This window comes from Trichechus manatus, unplaced genomic scaffold, assembly GCF_000243295.1.
Source record: "Trichechus manatus latirostris isolate Lorelei unplaced genomic scaffold, TriManLat1.0 scaffold00141, whole genome shotgun sequence".
NCBI classification, from domain to species: Eukaryota; Metazoa; Chordata; class Mammalia; order Sirenia; family Trichechidae; genus Trichechus; species Trichechus manatus.
Genome location: NW_004444077.1, coordinates 3,542,437 through 3,564,178, shown reverse-complemented (window position 1 = coordinate 3,564,178; position 21,742 = coordinate 3,542,437). Strand labels below are relative to the sequence as shown.

Genomic DNA, 21,742 nt, shown 5'->3' with positions numbered 1-21,742 from the left:
TCTCTGCATCTCTATGTGCTAAGTATAAGACTGCATATATAAGATTGCATTTATGGAAACTCTCTGTCTCTCAGCGTGTCCAGTATGGAGTCTGGAAATAGTAGATTCTGGAACACTCTTCCCTCAGAACTTCACACTACTGAGTCCTGATTAACTCAGATATCACCTACTTAGTGAGGCCTTTCTTGATCATCCAAATGGAAGAAGCTGCAACCCACAGCATCATTATGACATCAGCCTTTTTATTTTTTCATAGCATATCATATTCTGTCATGTTCTTTTTCCTTTATGTATATATTTATTTTCTAGCTCCTCCCACTAGAACATACATACTATGGGAGCAGGTGCTTTGTCTCTTAATCTCCTCTTTTTCTCCCGATGTCTAGGACACTATTGGGCTTATAGACTGTAATTCATGAAACGCTTAAATGAATTAATTAATAAACACACCAGGAAATTGCAACCAGCATCTCCCTGACCACTGCCCCCTGCTGGAGGCAGAGGGGAAGTTAGGTGAGGACACGAGGAATAGAATGGGGGCAGATGGAAAGGAGAAGGAGAAACTGGGTAAATTCTGAATGTTTGGGTCAAAATCTCTTAATGTTGACAACCAATCTTGAGGAAAGACACAGCCCAGTGGGCCATGCAGCAGTTGACTTTTTTCTGTAATAGCTCTTCAGTGGTAGGGAGCAAACAATATACTTGTTATTTAGGCCAGAGAGAAACACCACCACATTATTCATAATCCAAAAAGACATGGCTGGGCAGGGGAATATGCCCCAAGGGCTGTGCACGGCTATGACAAGCTGCCCTTTTCAAATTGTTTTTGCCTGGCTCTGTCTGGAAAGTTCAGTTTTTAAAGCTGCTAAAAGAGAATTTTAAAAAGGAATCATGTCCTGGGCTTACCTATGCAGCAGGAAGTCTCATTCCTGACAGACCTGAATTCAAATGGAGACCTGGGTGAGAGTCAGCTCATGTGGCAAGTAACTGAGTGTTCACCATCTCTCCCGCACCTCCACCCACTGGGAAGAGTTCTGCTTTGCCTGTTGGCTCCTGGGACATTATTATACAGATTAGTGTGATGGATAATGAGAACAACAAGAGAAGCTGGATAGACCTAATTTCTTTCCCTCAGAACTGGAGAGAGTTCTAAGAGGGAGATGGGGAGAGATAGAAGATGGATGGGGAAAAAAAAAAAAAAAGCCTGCACAGGTCAAGTTTGGGGGACTTCAGAATGAGGAGGAGAGAGTTGGGGAGCAACGGCCAGGCTGGAGGAATTTTTTTTTTTTTTTGAATTGTGCTTTAGGTGAAAGTTTACAGAGCAAATTAGTTTCTCATTAAACAATTAATACACACATTGTTTTGTGACATTGGTTGCCAATCCCGTGACATGTCAACCCTCTCCCTTCTCAACTTTGGGTTCCCCATTTCCATTTGTCCAGCTTTCCTGTCTCCTCCTGCCTTCTTGTCCTTGCCCCTGGGCTTGTGTGCCCATTTAGTCTCCTATACATGGTTGAGCTACGTATATTATTGTTTGTTTTATAGGCCTGTCTAATATTTGGCTGAAGGGTGAACCTCAGGAGTGACTTCAGTACTGAGTAAAAAGGATGTCCTGGGCCCATACACTTGGGGTTTCTCCAGTCTCTGTCAGACCAGTAAGTCTGTTCTTTTTATGTGAGTTAGAATTTTGTTCTGCATATTTCTCCAGCTCTGTCCGGGACCCTCTATTGTGATCCCTGTCAGAGCAGTCGGTGGTGGTATCCGGGCACCATCTAGTTGTGCTGGACTCAGTCTGGTAGAGGCTGTGGTAGTTGTGGCCCATTAAGCTGGAGTAATATTGAGAAAGAGAGGATGAGGAAGGAGAGAGAAGAGGAAAGAGGATTTTAAGACTTGTTTTTCTAAATGTCTTGTTTTATCAAGAGATTGAGTAAAGGTTTAAACTATTTTATTTTGGAATTATAGACTTTTGTTTCTGTAGGTATGACTCTAAGCCAAGGGGCGGCAGTTGAGCTAAAAAATTCTAAAGTGTGAGGAGGGTCTGGGATTCAGCCCAGGACAGAGTACATTATAATATGTTCAACACATAGTTGGTAAATGAAATCTTTCTCTAGGTAGAAATTAGATTTTGAGCAGAGATGATCTTGATCTTTTCTCCTTTTCATCTCAAGCTTTTTGATGTCTTAGCTCTAGAGGAAAAAAGCCTTAGCAAACAGCAGCATACGCACCTCTGAGATGTAAGTGACCCTCAAGCTGGGCCACTTATGCTACCACTTAAAGCAATTTCCTGTCCTTTGCTCACTGGTGGTAGCTTGCCTTCCTACTCTCATGAAAAGAGGCAATCATATTACCATGGAAAGCAAAAAAAAAAAAAAAAAAAAAAATCAAATAAAGTTTATATGTTAGGAATCCTTTGCATGCAATGACAGGAATCAAACCTGAAACAGAATAAGCCAAAAGGACAGTTGATTAGAAAGTTTGGGTGTCCTTGAAAGGGAGTCCTTGAGTGGAGCAAATGAATAATGTACTTGGCTGCTAACCAAAGTGTTGGAGGTTCAAGTCCACCCAGAGGTGCCTCAGAAGAAAGGCCTGGTGATCTACTTCCAAAAAATCAACCATCGTAAACCCTGTGGAGCACAGTTCTACTCTGACACATATGGAGTTGCTATAAGTTGGATGGCAACCGGTTTGGGTCAGGTCTTGGGAACAACTGAAACAAGGGAACAAAATGCTGTCAAAATGCTTTTTTTTTAATTTCTTAACAGTGCTTTGCTCTGCACATCAGCTTCATTCTTCTTCCCCACTGCAAATTGAAATTCTCTACATGGCGGAACACATGAGCTTTATAGTTTATTAGTCTTAGCTATGTCAGAGAGACTAACCTGATATGTTTGATCTCATGTCCAAAAACCCAGGGAAGGGTCTCATTGGCCCAGCTTGGCTCAGGTTCCATCCCTGTACATCAAACCATATGGCTGGGGTTGGGTCCTGAAAAAACAGCAGATCCTCCATATGAAGGGGGTTGAGGGAGGAGCAGCCCCTTAGAAGGAGATTACTGAGCCCAGGAGCAGGGGCACATGTGGGCAGATAAAGCAACAGGTATTCGTCACAGGGTAAGGAACAGGCAGAGACTGTGAGACTGAAAGGGAAATCAAGGCCCATGGAAGTAAATTAGAAGAGAAGAACCTTCTGGATTTTCACCAAGTGAACATATGTATTAATGAAATAATACCAGAATATTAAATCATTTCATGAAAACACTTACTTGACCAGTTGCTGTAGAGCCAATTCTGACTCATGGCGACCCCCTGTGTGTCAGAGTAGAACTGTGCTCCATAGAGTTTTCAATGGTTGATTTTTCAGAGGTAGATTTCCATGCCTTTCTTCAGAGGTGCCTCTAGAATCTCCAACTGTTTTGTTAGCAGACGACAGTATTAACCATGTGCACTACTCAGGGATTCCAAGCACCCACTACGCACCAATAATAAGAGCATTCATTGCTGGGGAGAGGACGAGAGGACCATGAGAGAGTGAGAAGAAAGTAAGCCTTCACTAAATCATGTTCTGTTATCTGAATGGCATGATGAAGTTTCTTTAGAGATGTGGTTCTCTAAACTGTCATGAGCCTAAGAATCACCTGGGAGTGCCTGTTAAAAAATGAAGATTCTTGGACCCTGTCCCAGGCCTACTGAATCAGAATCTGAGGGGCAGAACCCAGAAATCTTCATTTTAACAGGTGTCCAGGTGATTCTGATGTAAGGGCTCCTTATACTAACCCTAGAGAAAAGCTGTTCCAAGAGAGACACCTCCCGCCTCCTGAGAGTTGGCTGGCTTTTTCCATTTAGCGGTAGAGTTAGGGAAACTAATGTTTTTATGATCAAGAGGTTTTTAAACGGAATAAAGAATTAAAGGATGGAAAGAGAGATGGACAGAAAGAAAACCAGTAAATGGAAATGCTGAGTTAAGTGGAGTTCAAGAAACTATTTTTACTGCAGGATTCCTCAGAGTCTTCTAACCCATCATGCATGCACACTATGTATCTGCAGGAGGTGGTGTTAGTTTGAATATTTTCAAAGTTTTTATGGTAAAAGAATCTTTTATTTCAGACACTGGAATTTCAGGGAACACACTCTTTAGGGAATGTTGCAGAAAAGAACTAAGCAAAAAAAAAAAAAAAAGGAGATTTTCTATGCCCTAATTTATTCAGATCACAGTTAAGGTATGGCACTTGGTGTTGCTATATGATAACCTGAGTGACATACTTGTTCCAGTACCTGGCACATGGTAGGTTTTTTATCTTTGTAGATTTGATTGCTGGATTTATGTGTCAAGAAGAATTCAGTAGCCATTTTTTCCTGTTTAATGTAGAGTAGGGGGAACAGACTTTGAACCAGACAGACTGGATTCAAATAGTTGTTGCATTACTCACCACTGATTATGGACTTTAATCACATCTACAGAGGACCTTCAAAGCAACACTGAGATTAGTGTTTGATTGAATAACTGGGATTAAAGCCTACCCATCTCTCAAGCTCGGCATTTCTCAAGCAGAAAGAACTGGAAAAAAAAAAAAAAATTCAAGTCTCGGGTTGCAATATTGAAGTATTCTATGGGCAAAAAATAGAAGGATGCATGAAGGATTAAAAGAAGATGGAAGGAATACACAGTCACTGTACCAAAAAGAATTGGTCAATATTCAACCATTTCAGGAGGTAACATATGATCAAGAACAGATGGTACTGAAGGAAGAAGTCCAGGCTGAACTGAGGGCATTGGCAAAAAACAAGGCTCCAGGAATTGACAGAATACCAAGTGAGATGTTTCAACAAATGAATACGACACTGGAAGTGCCCACTTGTCTATGCCAAGAAATTTGGAAGACAGCTACCTGGCCAATCAACTGCAAGAGATCCGTACTTGTGCCCATTCCAAAGAAAGGTGATCCAATAGAATGCAGAAATTATCGAACAATATCATTAATATTACACACAAGTAAAATTTTGATGAAGATCATTCAAAAGCAATTGCAGCAGTACATCAACAGGGAACGGCCAGAAATTTAAGCCAGGTTCAGAAGAGGACGTGGAAGGAGGGATATCATTGCTGATGTCAGATGGATCTTGGCTGAAAGAAAGAATACCAGAAAGATGTTTACCTGTGTTTTATTGACTATGCAAATTTATTCAACTATGTGGATCACAACAAATTATGGATAACATTGCGAAGAATGGGAATTCCAGAATACTTGTGTTCATGAGGAAACTGAATATAGACCAAGAGGCAATTGTTTGAAAAGAACGAGGGGATACTCTGTGGCTTACAATCAGGAAGGGTGTATGTCAGAGTTGTATCCTTTCACCAAACATATTCAGTCTGTATGCTGAGCAAATAATCTGAGAAGTCGGACTATGTGAAGAAGAACGGGCCATCAGGATTGGTGGAAGACTCATTAACAACCTGCATTATGCAGATGACACAACCTTGTTTGCTGAAAGTGAAGAAGACTGAAGCACTTACTGATGAAGATCAAAGACCACAGCCTTCAGCATGGACTGCACCTCAACATAAAGAGAACAAAAGTCCTCACTACTGGACCAATAAGCAACATCATAAATGGAGAAAAGATTGAAGTTGTCAAGGATTTCTTTTTACCTGGATCCACGATCAATGCCCATGGAAGCAGCAGTCAAGAAATCAAACGATGTATTGCATTGGGCAAATCTGCTGCAAAAGACCTTTTTAAAGTGTTAAAAAGTAAGGATGTCATTTTGAGGACTAAAGTGTGCCTGACCCAACCCATGGTATTTTCATTCGCCTCATATGCATGCAACAGCTGGACAATGAATAAGGAAGACCAAAGAAGAACTGAAGCCTTTGAATTATGGTGTTGGCAAAGAATATTGAATATACTATGGACTGCCAGAAGAACGAACAAATCTGTCTTGGAAGAAGTACAGCCAGAATGCCCCTTAGAGGCGAGGATGGCGGGACTTTGTCTTATGCACTTTGGACACGTTATCAGGAGGGACCAGTTCCTAGAGAAGAACATCATGCTTGGTAAAATAGAGGGTCAGCGAAAGAGAGGAAGATTCTTAATGAGATGGATTGATACAGTGGGCTGCAACAATGGGCTGAAACATAACAACGATTGTGAGGATGGCGCAGGACAGGGCAGTGTTTTGCTCTGTTGTACTAGAGTTACTATGAGTTGGAACCAACTTGACAACCAGCTAACAACAACATGGCCTACCCTTGTTGACAAATAAAACTGAGCATCACAGTCAACCTGGAGCCTGTACACTTCTCCTTAAACCATACTTAATCTCCAAATAAAGGCAATTACAAAGTCATATTTTCACTTAACATGATAACAACTAGTCTGTGTATAACTGAAAACATACTAAACTATTCCCCAGAAGAGATGCAAAGTGTTTGGGTGATCCTTTTGATGTCCAGTAACTAAAATACTGTGCTATAAAGTTAATTATTATTAATACATCTTATGTCGGATGATAAAGGGATAACACCTTAAACAACTTATTTAACTTCTCTGAGGTCATCTGTAAACTGGGTTTATAATACCTATCATGCAGGGTTGTTTGCTCATTAATTCGTTCAGCAATCATTCATAGCAATAAACATAAACTATGTGTGGTGTGATTAATTATTTTGTGTGTGGCCTTTCTAGCCATGGTGTTGTGACTCCCACCCAGGTGCTGGGGTGGGGCTGTGCAAATAACATAATTGTGGCCCACTGAGAGGACTGGTCAGTTTTGTCTTAAAAGAGAGCCAATTCCAGAGCAGAGAGGAGAGCCCACCATCACCAAAGAAGGAGAGATCCGAACCAGAGACCAGCAGCAGAGACCCACAGGAGATGGCGCAGTAGGCTTCCTGGCCCAAGGAGGGAGAAAGCTGAGTGCCTTTGGGCAGAGACTGAGGGCCAGGGAGAAGTCTATGTCTGACCCACAAATCTGTGACTTGCCAGCCTCCAAAACCACATGAATCATATTTCCTTTATATGCTTTGTGAGTTCTGTAAGATGTTGCAGTGAATTAGGGAAGCCAGGCTGGAGGAAGAGTATTGAGGAGAGAGGGAGTAGTTGATGTTAGAGATGATGGAGTGGTACAGCAGCTTAGAAAAGTTAGACATTTGGGACATCTTTAATCTCCATCTCATAGGAACCAGCTTTGTGCTGATCCTTATAAAGTAAATTCTTAATTTATTATGTTAGATGCTAGGTGTGTAATGATAAATTACAAACAGTCTCTGCTCTGGACAAGCAGACAGGCAGTGAGATGAAGTCTGTCAAATTTGGTACAAGGCCTGGAACAGAGTAAGACTAAGAAATCTTAGTTGCTTTTCCCTTTCTCCTGGAACGGGGAGGGCACAATTATCAGGACAACCATGGTCATATCCTGGGTCTCTTCACTTCACACATAGCAGCCATTCATCCTTTAGTAAAAAACAACCCCAAGAAACTTCTTGCCTGCCGATCCAAAGATACCATCTTGCCAGGGATTTGGCTGAGACAGAGACTTTCCACTTACCTGCAAATGGGATGCAGAATTGAGGAGAGTACAGCAAGATGAGTCAATGGTTCCTCTTCGCTTCAGTAGCCATGGAAACCAGACTTTGCAGAAGCTTTGATCAAAAAACAGAATCATCAGCTCGAGACTGAGGAAACACTTAGCAAGTTGGAATCTAGTTTTATAAAGTGGCATCATTAGGTATTTACAATCATTAAAATTCTCCAGAGACTTAAGTCTTAAATAAACATAAACCATGCAAGTGCTTCACAAAATATTATAGCATTTTGGTTGGTAACAGAGGTCACTGAAGAATCACAAAATTCACTTTTCTAGAAATGGCAACTGCTTAATCATTGCATTGCCAGAAGCCAATTCACATGTAGTCTTTTACAAAATTGATTTTTCCTTATCTTTCTTTTCATTTGTAGGCACAAGGGCATAAGGAGCCAAATATTTACCACCTTAAAATGATTTACTTTCCACCTTTTTCTCTCTATAAACCACAAAATACATTGTGAACTTTCCAACCCTTCTGTGAGTTTTCTCAGACATTTTCAACATAAGACATAAGATAAAGACTAAAACAAATCTAGAAAGCTGCACATTTATTTTCTCTTGTCTGTGAAATATCAGCTGAACCAATTCTAGTCTTTAAACTTGTAATGGTGTAAGTGCCTAGGACAAAAACAATTCACAACCACATGTGCCCAGCCTTATGGTCTGTAGAGCTGTGGGGAGTCAGGAAGTTGAGTAAGATGAGACCTTTGAGGCACAGGTCTTCTAGTAATGGATGAGAGGCGAAATGTAGGACAGAAAAACACTTTTTTTTTTAAGGCAGAAATCCACAAGCCTGCATATCACTTATCTATAACACTTATAACTGTAACGATATGCAAAAGCTGAGGATTCTCAGAATTTTTCCTGGTGTGCTTCTTGGTAAAAATGAATCATAGAGAGAAAATTTCTTATTAAAAAAAAAAATCACTTCTCTACTTAACAAAAACCCAGGCACTGTTCCAGGCACCGCAGTTGCATGGAATGGGCAGACACAGTCTCTCCTGGTCCAGGAGTTTATAGCCTAGTGGAGGACACATATAAGTTATCGGTCAATTCCAGAATAGTGTGGCCAGTGTCATAATTGAGGTGATCCAAGGGCAATGAGGGCACCAGAAGAGACACCTAGCCAGAATTCAGCCTCCATGAGTTTATGATATCTAAATTGAAACTTGAAAAATGAGAGGAGTCAGCTAAATGAAAGTATTGTGTGTGGTGGGGATTGCGGGAAGGGCATCCCACATAAAAGGGATGTACAAAGCCTGGAACAAGATTGAGCACAGAGAGTTGGAAGTATTAAAGATAGTTCAGTTTAGCTGGAGTTTGGGCCCCCACCCTTCCCCTCAATGAGAAGAATAGGATTATGGTTACCATTCTAAGGCTCAGGCCAGCATTGGCTCATATCCCTTGGATGGAGGGCTAGGGGATGTGGGTGGAAGACATAGTGATGCTAAGAGTTATACTCTGGGCAGCCATGGCTGGGCTGGGCCACTGGACCATATGTATTATAACAATATAAAATTGTCCCAGTCTAAAAGAACATGTGTAGGAGTGTTCTAAGACCCTCTAAAAGCAGCTATGGATAGGTTTATGTCTGTTCAAACACACTTTCAATTTTAAGCATACTAGGCTGTCAAGATGAGACATTCAAGGATAGGTGCTGAAAATTGGACTGTGAGGAAAGAGTACTGTCCATGGATGCAGAAAAACTGGGTTCTATTGCAGGTTCAGGCCCCTATAGTTGTCATACCTGGCATGCCCCATTCATTCAAACATTAAAGGTTCTTCTATGTACCATAAACTGTGCTAGGGGCTGGCAACGGAGTGAAAAAAAAAGATAAATTCCTCACCCTTAAGGAACTTAGAATCTAAAGGGGGAGGTAAGCAAATACACAGAAGATTACAATATTCTGTAATAAATGCAATGCTAAACAGATGTACAGGAAGTCATGGGAGCCCACAGAAGAGATCCTAACCCAAAGAAGGTCAAAGGCAGACTTTCCAGAGGCGATGCTGCTGACTAGAGCCCTAAAGGAGGAACAGCAGATGAAGAAGCAGGGAAAGATCATTCCTGGCAGAGGGAGATGCAGGTGCAAAGGTAGAGAACAGTGGCACATTTGGGGAATGGTAACTAGTTCAGGGTGGCTTGTGTGTAGGGTGAGGATGGATATGGGAGGGAAAAGGGCTTCTGTGGTAACTAACAGCCAGCTTATGAAGAGCCTTACATGTCATATTAAAGCACTGCATAAGTTAGGAGAGGAAGAGGAGTCCAGGAAGACCCCAGGCCTCTGGCCTGGGTGACTGAAGGGACTGGGTCCCATTAACCAAAATAGAAAAGCTGAATGAAAGAGTTGCTAAGAACAGTTGGGACATAATGAATGTAAGGTGTCTGTGGGAAATCCAAGGGAAATACCACTGGAAGCATGGGGATATGCAGTTCTAGAGGGTCAGGACTAGAGAGAGGGATTTAGGAGCTACTCACATATAGGTGATCACTGAAATCACAGGAGGGGTGAGACTTCCCAGAGAGGATAATCAATAAAAAGAGAAGAGGCCTGGCTTATTCATCTAGTGCTGCTCTAACAGAAATACCACAAGTATATGGCTTTAACAAAGAGAAATTTATTCTCTCACAGTCTAGTAGGTTACAAGTCCAAATTCAGGGTGCCGGCTCCAGGGGATGACTTTCTCTCTCTGTCAGCTCTAGAAGAAGGTCCTTGTGATGCATCAGTCTTCCCTTGGTCTGGGAGCATCTCAGCGCAGGAACCTCAGGTCGAAAGGATGCACTCTGCCCCTGGCACTGCTTTCTTGGTGGTGTGAGGTTCCCATGTGCCTCTGCTCACTTCTCTCTTTTATATCTCAAAAGAGATTGGCTTAAGACACTATCCAATCTTGTAGACCTCATCAGTATAACTGCTGTTAATCCATCGTATTAGATCATAGTGATTGAATTTACAACACATAAGGAAAGCACATCAGATTACAAAATGGTACACAATTAAACATGACCCAGACAAGTTCACAGATATTTTTGGAGGACACAATTCAATCCATGACAAGGTCCAAGGACAGACCTCAAGAAAACACTTAGGTGGCAGATGGAGGAAATGGGGCCTACCAAGGAGACTGAGAAAGAGCAAGTTGAGATGTAGGGGGACAACCAGACCAGAGCAGAGCCCTGGAAACCAAGGGAGAAGTGAGTTTCAAGAAGGTAGGAGGGAGTACCTTGGTTAAAGGCAACTGAGAGTCCAAGTAGGATATGGATTGACCTTGCCCATTGGATTAAAGAATAGGGAAGTTGCTTGTGAATTTGGCAAGACTGGATTCCATCGGATGGTGGGGGGAAGCTGGGCTATAGTAGTTGATAAATGAATGGGAGGTGATACAGATGAGCCACAAGGAACATACATGGGTCTTTGGCTGGGAAGAGAAATAGAGGGACAAGTCTGTATCTAGGGTGAAATTTAGGGTCAAGGGACAGTTCCAGAGAGGGGTGTTGGGAGAATTGAAAATGTATTGAGAACAGTTACACCTTGTAAAACTGCATACAAACCTTAGTTACTTATTACTAACACTATCTGGTAGATCCAGAGGAAGCCTGGTTTGAATTTAACAATGGAACGTTAACAACAGGGAAAAATTGTGTTGAAGAGAGGAGTCTTCAACCTGAGCAGAAAAATAGGAAGGAGAATAAAGATTTTGTTCTTTGTGGCACAGCTTTCTCCCCTGTGTCTAATTCTCAGTTAATCTTTTTCCATTAGAATTTTGACGCTTTTCTGTCAGTTCTTTCCTTCCTTGGACTCTCTCCAGTACCTGATAGGCTTCACACTCATCTCCATTGTTGTGATTAGACCTAAAAAGTGACCTTCTTCAAGTGGTGATGAAAGGTCCCAGGATTAACACTCTGAAATCTCACAGAAATCATCAAAAAGTGAAGATGTTCTAGTCTGAAAGACTGGGGGTGAGGGAGAAAAATCTTGAAGGAAAGAGAAAAGGGAGAGGAGAAGAAAGGAAGATAGAGAGGAAAGAGGGAAGTCTAAAGGGTGAGGCAAGCAAGTATACAGAAGAATATTCTGTAATAATAATGCAAACAGAAGCACAGGAAGTCATGGGAGCTTTGGTGATTAAATGGATGTAGAAGGGAGGATAAGCAACAACCTTGTCTTATCTGCCCTAGATGCAAACCAATTAAGAGTTTAGACAAGTATGGTCAGTAGATTTCTTGGTGAGAAGGACTCATAAGAACCACTAAGAACCAGCTTCACCAGTGTCTCCAGCTGGCCTCTGATGTCAGATTCCTGACACAAGTTCTTTGCTCTCTTAGTCTGTTCTCGAACTCTGTGGACTTCAGTGCTTTGGGTGACCTCGTGTATGAGGGAAGGCTGGGGAGGGGGGGGTGTCAGTCACTACTACCCCACAACTCCAGTGGCCCAAAATCAGCCATAAGACACCAGCCCCCCAAGCCAGATGGCCACAAACCAGCCTGCTCCTATCCCTGCTCCTGCCTTCCTCGCCGTCCCCTCAGAACACTGAATATTTTTGAACCACTTCTCTTGGCAATTTAAGTGTTCTGTATTTGTTCTTGTTTTGTAAGAATAAAATTGTTTCGGATCAGCTGCTTCAAATGGCTTCATCCACAGCCAGCTTTGGTTTATCAGCTTTCAGTCAGGAAACAGATTTCTCTGGAAGATTCAGTCACAATAAGGCAAAAACGAATTCTCTTCAAGGGCCGTAAACTGCCTCTCTGGGGAGAAGATGTCAGCTGACCACCGGCTCTCTGAAAGGCAGTGTGGTAATTCCTTCCTCTCTGCCTCTGTCCCTCCCTCCCTCCACCTGCACCTGTGCTTGCTGTAATTTTAGCTCATTTCCTACAGCCTTGTTCTGGAGACCATTAACAAGTCCCTCTTCATCCTTTTTCCCTCCATATGAAGCCACATTCAACCTTTTACCAGAGGACCAGTTTTCCGTTTCAGTAATGACTTTTGTGATTGATGTCTGGATTTTTGTTCCTGCCACATCTACAGCCACCTTAAACTTAGCATTAAAACTAAAATCTCAAGCCTCTTCATGCCTTAGAACTTCTTGAATATTCGTGGGGGAATTAACAGAACATGAAAACCTGTTTCTACCCCTGCCAAGTGGATACCTGTCATGGTTTGAATTATGTCCCTCCAAAAAAGTGTGTATCAATTTGGCTTGGGCCACGATTCCCAGAATTGTGTGGCTGTCCTCCGTTTGTGATTGTAATTTTATGTTAAAGAGGGTTAGGGTGGGATTGTATAACACCCTTACTAATGTCACATCCCTGATCCAATGTAAAGGGAGTTTCCCTGGGGTGTGGCCTGCACCACTTTTTCTCTCTCAAGAGATAAAAGGAAAGGGAAGCAAGCAGAGAGTTGGGGCCCTCATACCACCAAGAAAGCAGTGCCGGGAGCAAAGTGTGACCTTTGGACCTGGGGTCCCTGCACGGAGAAGCTCCTAGTCCATGGGGAAGTTTGATGAGAAGGCTGGGAGAGAGAAAGTGTTCCCCTGGAGCTGATGCCCTGAATTTTGGACTTTTAGCCTACTTTACTGTGAGGAAATTAATTTCTCTTTGTTAACGCCATCCACTTGTGGTAGTTCTGTTATAGGAGCAGTAGATGACTAAGACAATACCCATGTGAAGAGACCCATGCTACAGAAACTCTGTTACTACCAGTGCCCGACCCTGAAGAGGGGACCCCAAGCTCTACTTAAGACAGGGATATGGGAGGCTGTGTTGGTAACCATCACTTTGTGAATAAAGCCAACACCCACTGTCTTAGTTACCTAGTGCTGCTATAACAGAAATACCACAAGCGGATGGCTTTAACAAAGAGAAATTTATTCTCTTACAGTCTAGGAGGCTAGAAGTGCAAATTTCTCTCTCTGGAAGAAGGTCCTTGTCATCAGTCCTCCTCTGGTCTAGGAGCTTCTCAGTGCAGGGACTCTGAGTCCAAAGACACACGCTCCTCCTGGTTCTTCATTCTTGGTGGAAGGAGGTCTCCCTCCTCTCTGTTCACTTCTCTCTTTTATATCCCAAGAGAGATTGACTCAAGATACAGCCTAATCCTGTATATTGAGCACTGCCTCATTAATATAACTGCCTCTAATCCTGCCTCGTTAACATCATAGTGGTTAGGATTTATAACACATAGGATAATCACATCAGATCACAAAATGGTGGACAACCACACAATACTGGGAATCATGGCCTAGCCAAACTGACAGAAATTCTGGGGGGACACAATTCAATCCATAACACCCACCCTCACACACACAATCTAATCATGGCATTTAACTTAAAAAAAAAAAAAAAGAAACAGACTTCATTTGAGACCCAGATAGCCTCTACTCTTTCAGTCCTGGAAGTCTCTCCATCACCTGGTCCTTAAGAGCATCAAATATGGAGTCAGGTATACTTGAGTTCTTGAGGCACCGGTGGTTCAGTGGTAGAATTCTCATCTTCCATGTGGAAGACCGTAGTTCAGTTCCCAGCCAATGTACCTCATGCACAGCCACAACCCATCTGTCAGTGGAGGCTTGCATGTTGCTATGATGCTGAACAGGTTTCAGCAGAGATTCCAGACTAAGATGAACAAGGAAGAAAGACCTGGTGATATTTCCAAAAATTAGCCAATAAAAACCCCATGGATCACACTGGTCCAATCCCCAAGCAATCATGGGAATGGTGCAGAACCTGGCAGCATTTCATTCCATTGTACATGAGGTTGCCATGAGTTGGGGGCCAACTCAATGGCAGGTAACAATACCTGAATTCAGATCCTAACTTTACCACTTCCTAGCTGAGCCTCAGTTTCCTCACAGTTAAAGTAGGGAGGCTGATCACTGTGGGGTCATCGTGAGGAGTAAGTGAGACTGTGTATATAGAGCATCAGCCCCGTGTCTAGCCCTCGTAAGTACCCAATACACAGTGGCTGTGATTACCAATGAGTGGGAAATGTCCATTTCCAGCACGATGATGATTACATGCTTTGCACATCAACTGTGCAGCTGAGCAACACAATGTATTTGTTTCATTTTATTCTGTTAAAAAATGGTTTTTGAGTTCTGTTTTAATTTCCTACATGTTATCAACAAAACTCCAGTGGCTTTGGCTATTTCTACTTTGGAAAGGAAGCTTGTTACAAGAAACAGGCAAAGCAAAGGGCTTCTTTTCCAGTGTTCTCATGTCTTTGGGACTCTCCTAAGAGTCCTCTCCAAGTTTCACAGCCTCTCTTTAGAGGAGAAGGATATTTTCATGATTATTACTCCTGAGAGTACTTGTAGAATATTTCACAGGACAATGTCCCTGCTCTTGAGGCATCATGCTAAGGGGGCCATTCTGTAGGTTGTGGAGGGACTTTCGTTTGTTTGTTTTGGCTTTGGTCACACACTTAAATTCTTGGATCCTCAAGGCCACACACTTTATCTCCTGCGCTGCTGTGTGCTGGTGGGTCTGCTCTCCAGTCAGAAGCTTTGCTCCTGTGAGCTGAGGAAGGCGCTATTACTCAAACTACCAGGTGGTCCACCCCAGGTAACTGAGCTGATGAAAGGGCAAGGAGAGCTGGAGGGCTGGGCAGAGAGAGAGACTCCAGAGAATAAAAGAATATGAATTAAAACCAGTAAACCTTACTGAGTGCTTGTTCTGTGCCAGGAGCCATGCTAAGTCTTTTTCATGCACCAGGAGCTCTGGTGATGCAACGGTTAAGTGCTTAGCTGCTAACCGAAAGATCGGCGGTTCAAATGCACCCAGTGGCTCCATGGGAAAAAGACCTGGTGAGTTGCTGTCATAAAGATTACAGTCAAGAAAACCCTGTGGGGCTGTTCTGCTCTGTCATATGGGGACACTATGTGCTGAAATCCACTCTACAGCACCTAACAACCCACCCACTGCCGTCTAGTGAATTCTGACTCACAGTGACCTTATAGGACAGAGTAGAACTGCCCCATAGGGTTTCCATGGCTGTAAATCTTTATGGAAGCAAACTGCCACATCTTTCTCCAGAACATAACAACAACTCTAATTTCTTCTTCCCGACAACCCCATTATACTAACCCTCTTCAGGGGAAACTGATGCTTAGAGAGTTTAAGTAATTTTCCCAAAGTCATCCAGCTAGCAAGTAGCAAAACTGAAAGCTGAACTTAGTAACTGATGGAAGAATCCAGGATCTTAACCACTATGGAGCCTCTCTTTCTCCGAGGAAGCAAACTTGCTGGGAACCCACCCTGTCCCATCTACAGGAGGCCACATCCTTGGGTAAGACAGATGCTGTTTAACAGAGCTGCCTAGAGTTCTGCTCTGCACCTGGGCCTAGTAGAAACAGGTTTGGGCAATAAAAATAGGTTTGGGTAATAAATGGGCAGAACAGGGGAATTCTCCTCAGCCTCCAAGTCCCTGGCGTGGGAGGGAGCACCTGAAGCGCTTACTGCTATGGAAGTGAGTATGGAGGGAACACCAAAAGCATCTTTCCTCTTTTGGCCTAAGCCTAACGTACCTGCTTCTTTAAAAATACTCGACGGTTGTTTATGCTCTTGTAACTGGTGCTGCGGAGAGTGACCTTAGATTTAGACTTGAGAATGGGCTTTGAAGGTGGGGTCTGGGGGTCTAGAAAAACCCAGGCTAGTCCTTGGGCTTTCAGTTTCACTGTACTGGGTCCACTGCAGGCTCCTGCAAGGACTAGGGGACTGGGAGAGCCATGGGCCCCCACGGTGAGTGAAGGCTGAGGGAGCCTGTTCCCTAGTTGCCTTTTAAAAGATAGTGTCCTCCCAGGGGCTGGGTGTTTGAGGCAGGGTTCCTCAGTTGGGGGGAGGGGTTGGGGCGCGGGGTGGGGAGGGGGTGGCTATTTGCATTTCCCTCCCTTTACCGTCACCATCCAGAACAGGGTTGGAAACTTAGTGCTCAACAAAGGCTGTCCCTCCCATTCCTGTAATGGGATTGGGCTTTGGAAGTAGAAGGCTCCTCTCTCTGACTCCGGCCTGGCCATGCAGCCTCATGCTTAGGATGGATTTGAAATGGGATGAAGATGGTGGAAACAGAGTGATTTCTCTAGTGGAAAAGACTCTAGCTAGAGGGCCTAGGAACCGGAGAGGGACAAGCTTCTCCAAGGAGCTGTGGCTCTTGCTTGGACCCCTCAGAGGGGCTGGAATTAGGGTTAGCACTCAGTGGGGCAGAACTGGGTTTGTCACATTACCTAGTCACACCCATTGGACCCTGGAGAATCTGGTTACTAGGCATTTGTTTGGTTACTTGGCCAGCATTTTGAGGCTCGTTGTGGGCCAGGACCAAAGCTCTGAATCCCCAGCCCAGAGCTCACTCCCATAGCTCGCTGACTGGAATCCCTGGGTGGAGCAAATAGTTAACTGAAAGGTTGGAGGTTCAAGTCCACCCAGAGGTACCTTGGAAGAAAGGCCTGGTGATCTACTTTTCGAGTAAGCAGCTGTTGAAAACTCTATGGAGTGTAGTTCTACTCTGACACACAACGGATTGCTATGAATCAGGATCGACTCCATGGCAACTGGTTTATATCACTGAGTTAAAAAGTCTGCCTCCCAGCAGAAAAGGGCCAGGAAAAATTTCTCCAGCGAAGGCTGGGAAACTTTCTACCCCTGACTCTCACCTTAGGGCTACTATCTTCCCTTCTCTGGGCTTCAGTTTGTGCATCCATACAATGGTTGGGGTAGAGTATCTAAGGTTTATTCCACCCAGCCTAACCCTCTGTGATGCTGCCTCAGATCTGAAGAGCAGCCAGTGTCACTGTCACTTCAGGGAACTTTGACACTATTCTCCCTCCTCAGTGCCTGATATGGTGGAGGGAGGGGAATGGGGATGTTCTCCCCATTCTGTGAGCAGAGTGGGTGTCCTATCTGCAGCAGGCCATGACATGGTGGTTGCGGCTCCTGCTAGGGATGTGGACAGTCACGCCTACCTGGACTGGGGACAAGCTGCTCAATGTGTGCATGAACACTAAACACCACAAGAGAGAGCCCAGCCCAGAAGACAAGCTCTACGAGGAGGTATGGAGGTCAGACCTGGCCTAGGGGTGAGAGAGGGACACAAATGTCAAGATGGTCTCTGAACCCCCAACAACCCAGCCTTGTTTGGTTCCTTAGGTTGGGATTTGGGCAAAGGCAGCTAGAGAGAGACTATGATCAGAGAACGATCACCCAATAAGCAAGGGACACACAGGCTTACTTGTGCTTACTTACTAACCTGTTGTTAAGTTTTTCACCACATAAAAGATGTGAAACCCATGTGAAATTGTTCACTACAGATTAGTAAGTAAATACAATTAAGCCCGTGGCTATCTTGCTTACTGGTTAATCCACCCTTGAATGACCTTTGCAGACCATTAGAGTCCAGTGATTTAAAGCTTCCATCTCTGAGCTGCTCCAGCCATACAGGGAGCTGGGTCAAATGGTGACCCCAGAAGCTCATTGTTAGTTCAGTATAGATTAAAACAAACCTTGTCCTCCTATCAGCAGACCCTAGGAAAACGTATTTCTTAAGTGACCCCTCCCTCAACCTCCTGAAGGCAATTAACAGGGATGAAGGAGAAGGAGTTGTAGAGTGAGCAAGGTTTTAGTCTGTGAGTCCAGCTACATGTACTCTCCCACCAATGCAATCCCAGATTCCTTGGTTCTCCCTGGGCTGCCTCTCTCTCCCTGCCTCCCCTCAAAGGCCTCTGCGACCTCCCAAGAGCTGAAGCCCAGGAAATTGTGCTTTTAGGGTACTGCAGGAGCCTGTGGCAGAGCGGTCAGTGTGCAGGGCACCTTCTGCCCTTTGGTGTGAATACTGATAAATTATCAGGGCTCCTCCAACAATCAAAGGAGCCCCGGTGGCACAACAGTTAAGTGCTCAGCTGCTAACCAAAAGATTGGCAGTTCACACCCAATGAGCAGCTTAGTGGGAGAAATTGGCTTATGGTGATCTGCTCCCATAAAGATTACAGCCTAGGAGACCCTATGGGGCAATTCTATTCTGTCATACAGGGTTGCTATGAGTCAGAATCGACTCGATGGCACCCAACAACAATAACAACAACCAGGGTAGGGGGTTGCTGGTCTAAAGGGATCTCACCAGCCCTGGTCCTCTCCTAAGAGAATTTTTATTCTGCCCCCTTGTGGCCTATATACTCACCCCTTTGCTTCCTCCCCCACCTTCAGTGCATCCCCTGGAAGGACAATGCCTGCTGCACCGCCAGCACGAGCTGGGAGGCCCACCTAGAAGAGTCCCTGCTCTACAACTTCAGCTTGACTCACTGTGGGCTTCTGACCCCCAGCTGTCAGAAACACTTCATCCAGGCCTTCTGCTTCTATGAGTGCTCCCCAAACCTGGGGCCTTGGATCCGGCAGGTGAGAAGGCAAGATGGGAGGGAGGGGCAGGAAGAGATGAGTGTAATGCCTGTTACTAAGAGGCTGAGCGCCCATCCGATCTTAAACTGGCATCTCCAGAATGCTAGTAGGAGCAGGAGATGTTGTCCCCCTATGGACAGAGTAGAGTTAAAGGCCCCCAGGGAGGAAAGGGCTGGAGAGAAAGTTACTTCAACCCTGGAGAGGCCAGTGTTCCAATGGGAACAGTAGGATGAAGGACTATCACCTATGGGCAGCTTGGTGGAGTGGGATGGACCTGAGTTGAAATCCCATCTTTTGTATTTATTAGCTTTATGGTCTGGGACAAACTAACCTCTAGCCTTGTTGTTCTCATTTGTAAAATACTACTACTTTATAGGCTATGTGATAAGAGATAATGTACAGATAGTACCTGGCATAAGTATCATTGTAGCTATTAATAGTCTTTAAACTACTGCTATTAATATTCTTGTCTGTTTCTGTGCCTGGCCCAGGTTGACCCTCGTGGGCAGGGACAGCGCATTGTGGGCGTGCCGCTGTGCCGGGAGGATTGTGAGCAGTGGTGGGCCGACTGCCGCTCATCATACACATGCAAATCCAACTGGCAGGGTGGCTGGGATTGGAGTCGGGGTGAGTGCGCTCAACAGGGCCAGGGGAAGGAAGCAGCCCCTGGGAGGTCCTCTACCTGGGGGCAGGGGTAAACCCCCCTTTCCTCCCACGGGCAAATACTGGGGGTGTGGGAGTAGTGGAGGTGGTGGCAGTAGGTAAGTTGTGCATTCCCCAATCTCCCACAGGGAAGAACCGCTGCCCTGCAGGGGCTCACTGCCTCCCTTTCCCTGATTACTTCCCCACCCCGGCTGACCTGTGTGAGAAGATTTGGAGCAATTCCTACAAGGCAAGCCCTGAACGCCGCGGCAGTGGACGGTGTATCCAGAAGTGGTTTGAGCCCGCCGGCGGCAACCCCAATGTGGCTGTGGCCCACCTCTTTGCAAGCCCTGCCCAGTCCTGGGAATTCTCCCACCCTCTCCTGGTCTTCTCTCTGTTCTTGTCATTCCATTCCTGAGAGCCTCTTGTCTCCCACCCACACCCACACCCACGTGCTCCCATGAGCTGTGAGCCAGGCCATGGCCACCCCTTCCATAAGCCCTTCCTTAGAAGGAGCAGCACCAGCTAGAAGATTGGGATAGGAAATTGGGGCTGCAGGAGCTGGTGCCTGAACCTTATATGTTCCGTCCTAGGCCGTCTATTGCTCTGTTCTGCTTTGCTGTGCTGGGGAGGTAGCTAGGGGCTGGAGTGCTAAGGGGCTCTGCTTTCTCTTGATTTTAAGAACGATGGGGGCTGCAGATGTGGGACTCTGGGCCCTTCTCGTCCAGTGCATGCCCATCTTCTTCCATGTCAGAGCTGATGGGGCAGCCCTCGCCACCTGTCCTGTGATGGTGCCTCCAATAAAATGGCAGTTGACCTTTTCTCTCTGTGTGGTCCCCTCTGTCCTAGCTCTATGTGCAGGGAGCCAAGCAGCACAATGATAGAGCCAACTGGTTATTACTTACCTAACAATTATTAACTTCTTCAGGGCCCTCTTCTTATGTCCTCACAGCATCTCTGACAGGAGTATGTTCAACACTCTTTTTTCAATACTGATGCACCATACAGAAGACCCAACGTCAGGATGAAGGATGGGGGCCACTCAGGCCATCAGCTCTACTTTGGATACAAAGATTGAAGCAGTTGCCTAAACTGCTTTCTGGCTTTCCATCTTCCTTTTAATCTCTTCCTCTCCCCCCAAAGAATTACATCCCACTGGTCTGGAATTTTGGAAACCTGAGTTTTAATCTGGCTTTCTCAGTTTCTGTATGACTTTTGGCAAGTCCTTTAACCTTCATTAAAGATTATCTTAATTTTCTTTTCTGCTGAAAGGAATGAGATCGTTGGATCAGATGTTTTAACTTACAAAAAATAAAGAAGCCAGCGTCAATGTTTGCTTGGAGATACAGTGTGCTTTTCAGGCAGTGCCATGTCCTCAAGGGTGAGGCTGTAGAGCTAGAACTGAGCTAGAGAAATGGCGTTGATGCAACCTTCATGTCCCTTCTGTAGAGCACTGGGCAGCCAACAGCCCTCTTGAACCTTCCAGTGCCTGAAGCCCTGCAGCTTCCCAGCATGCTTTGGAGCCTTCTCTATTGTCATGGATTGAACTGTGTTCCCCCAAAATATGTGTCAGTTTAGCTAGGCCATGATTCCCAGTATTGTGTGATTTTCCTATGTCTTGTAAATCCTACCTCTATGATGTTATTAAGGCAGGATTAGAGGCAGTTATGTTAATGAGTCAGGATTCAATCTACATTATTAGATTGTGTCTTTGGTCAATCTCTTTTGAGATATAAAAGAGAAATGAGCAGAGAGAAAGGGGACTTCACACCACCAAGAAAGCAGCACCGGGAGCATAGCGCATCCTTTGGACTTGGGGTCCCTGCACTGAGAAGCTTCTTGACCAAGGGAAGATTGATGACAAGGACCTTCCCCCAGAGCTGAGAGAAAGAAAGCCTTCTCCAGGAGCTGGTGCCCTAAATTCAGACTTCTAGCCTACTAGACTGTGAAAGAATAAACTTCTCTTTGTTAAAGCCATCCACTTGTGGTATTTCTGTTATAGCAGCACTAGGTGACTAAGATATCCACATCCTTCTGCTTTGACTGAGAGAGGCCTCTACTATGACTGCCCTTGAGGTGGCTGGCTTTTCTAGCAATCATTTATTCTCTCCAGACTCCAGCAAACCCTGCTCCTCAGTTACCCTTG

At 44.7% G+C, this 21,742-nt stretch overlaps 1 protein-coding gene across 1 annotated transcript; it reads left to right on the top strand.

Annotated features, from left to right (window-relative positions):
- Positions 1 to 17,478: 17,478 nt before the first annotated feature.
- On the top strand, positions 17,479 to 20,624 carry IZUMO1R (IZUMO1 receptor, JUNO). The gene is made up of 5 exons (XM_004385567.1): positions 17,479 to 17,616; positions 18,766 to 18,954; positions 19,446 to 19,581; positions 19,746 to 19,943; positions 20,605 to 20,624. The coding sequence occupies exons 1-5, from the start codon at positions 17,479 to 17,481 to the stop codon at positions 20,622 to 20,624; spliced, it is 681 nt and encodes a 226-aa protein (XP_004385624.1).
- Positions 20,625 to 21,742: the final 1,118 nt, after the last annotated feature.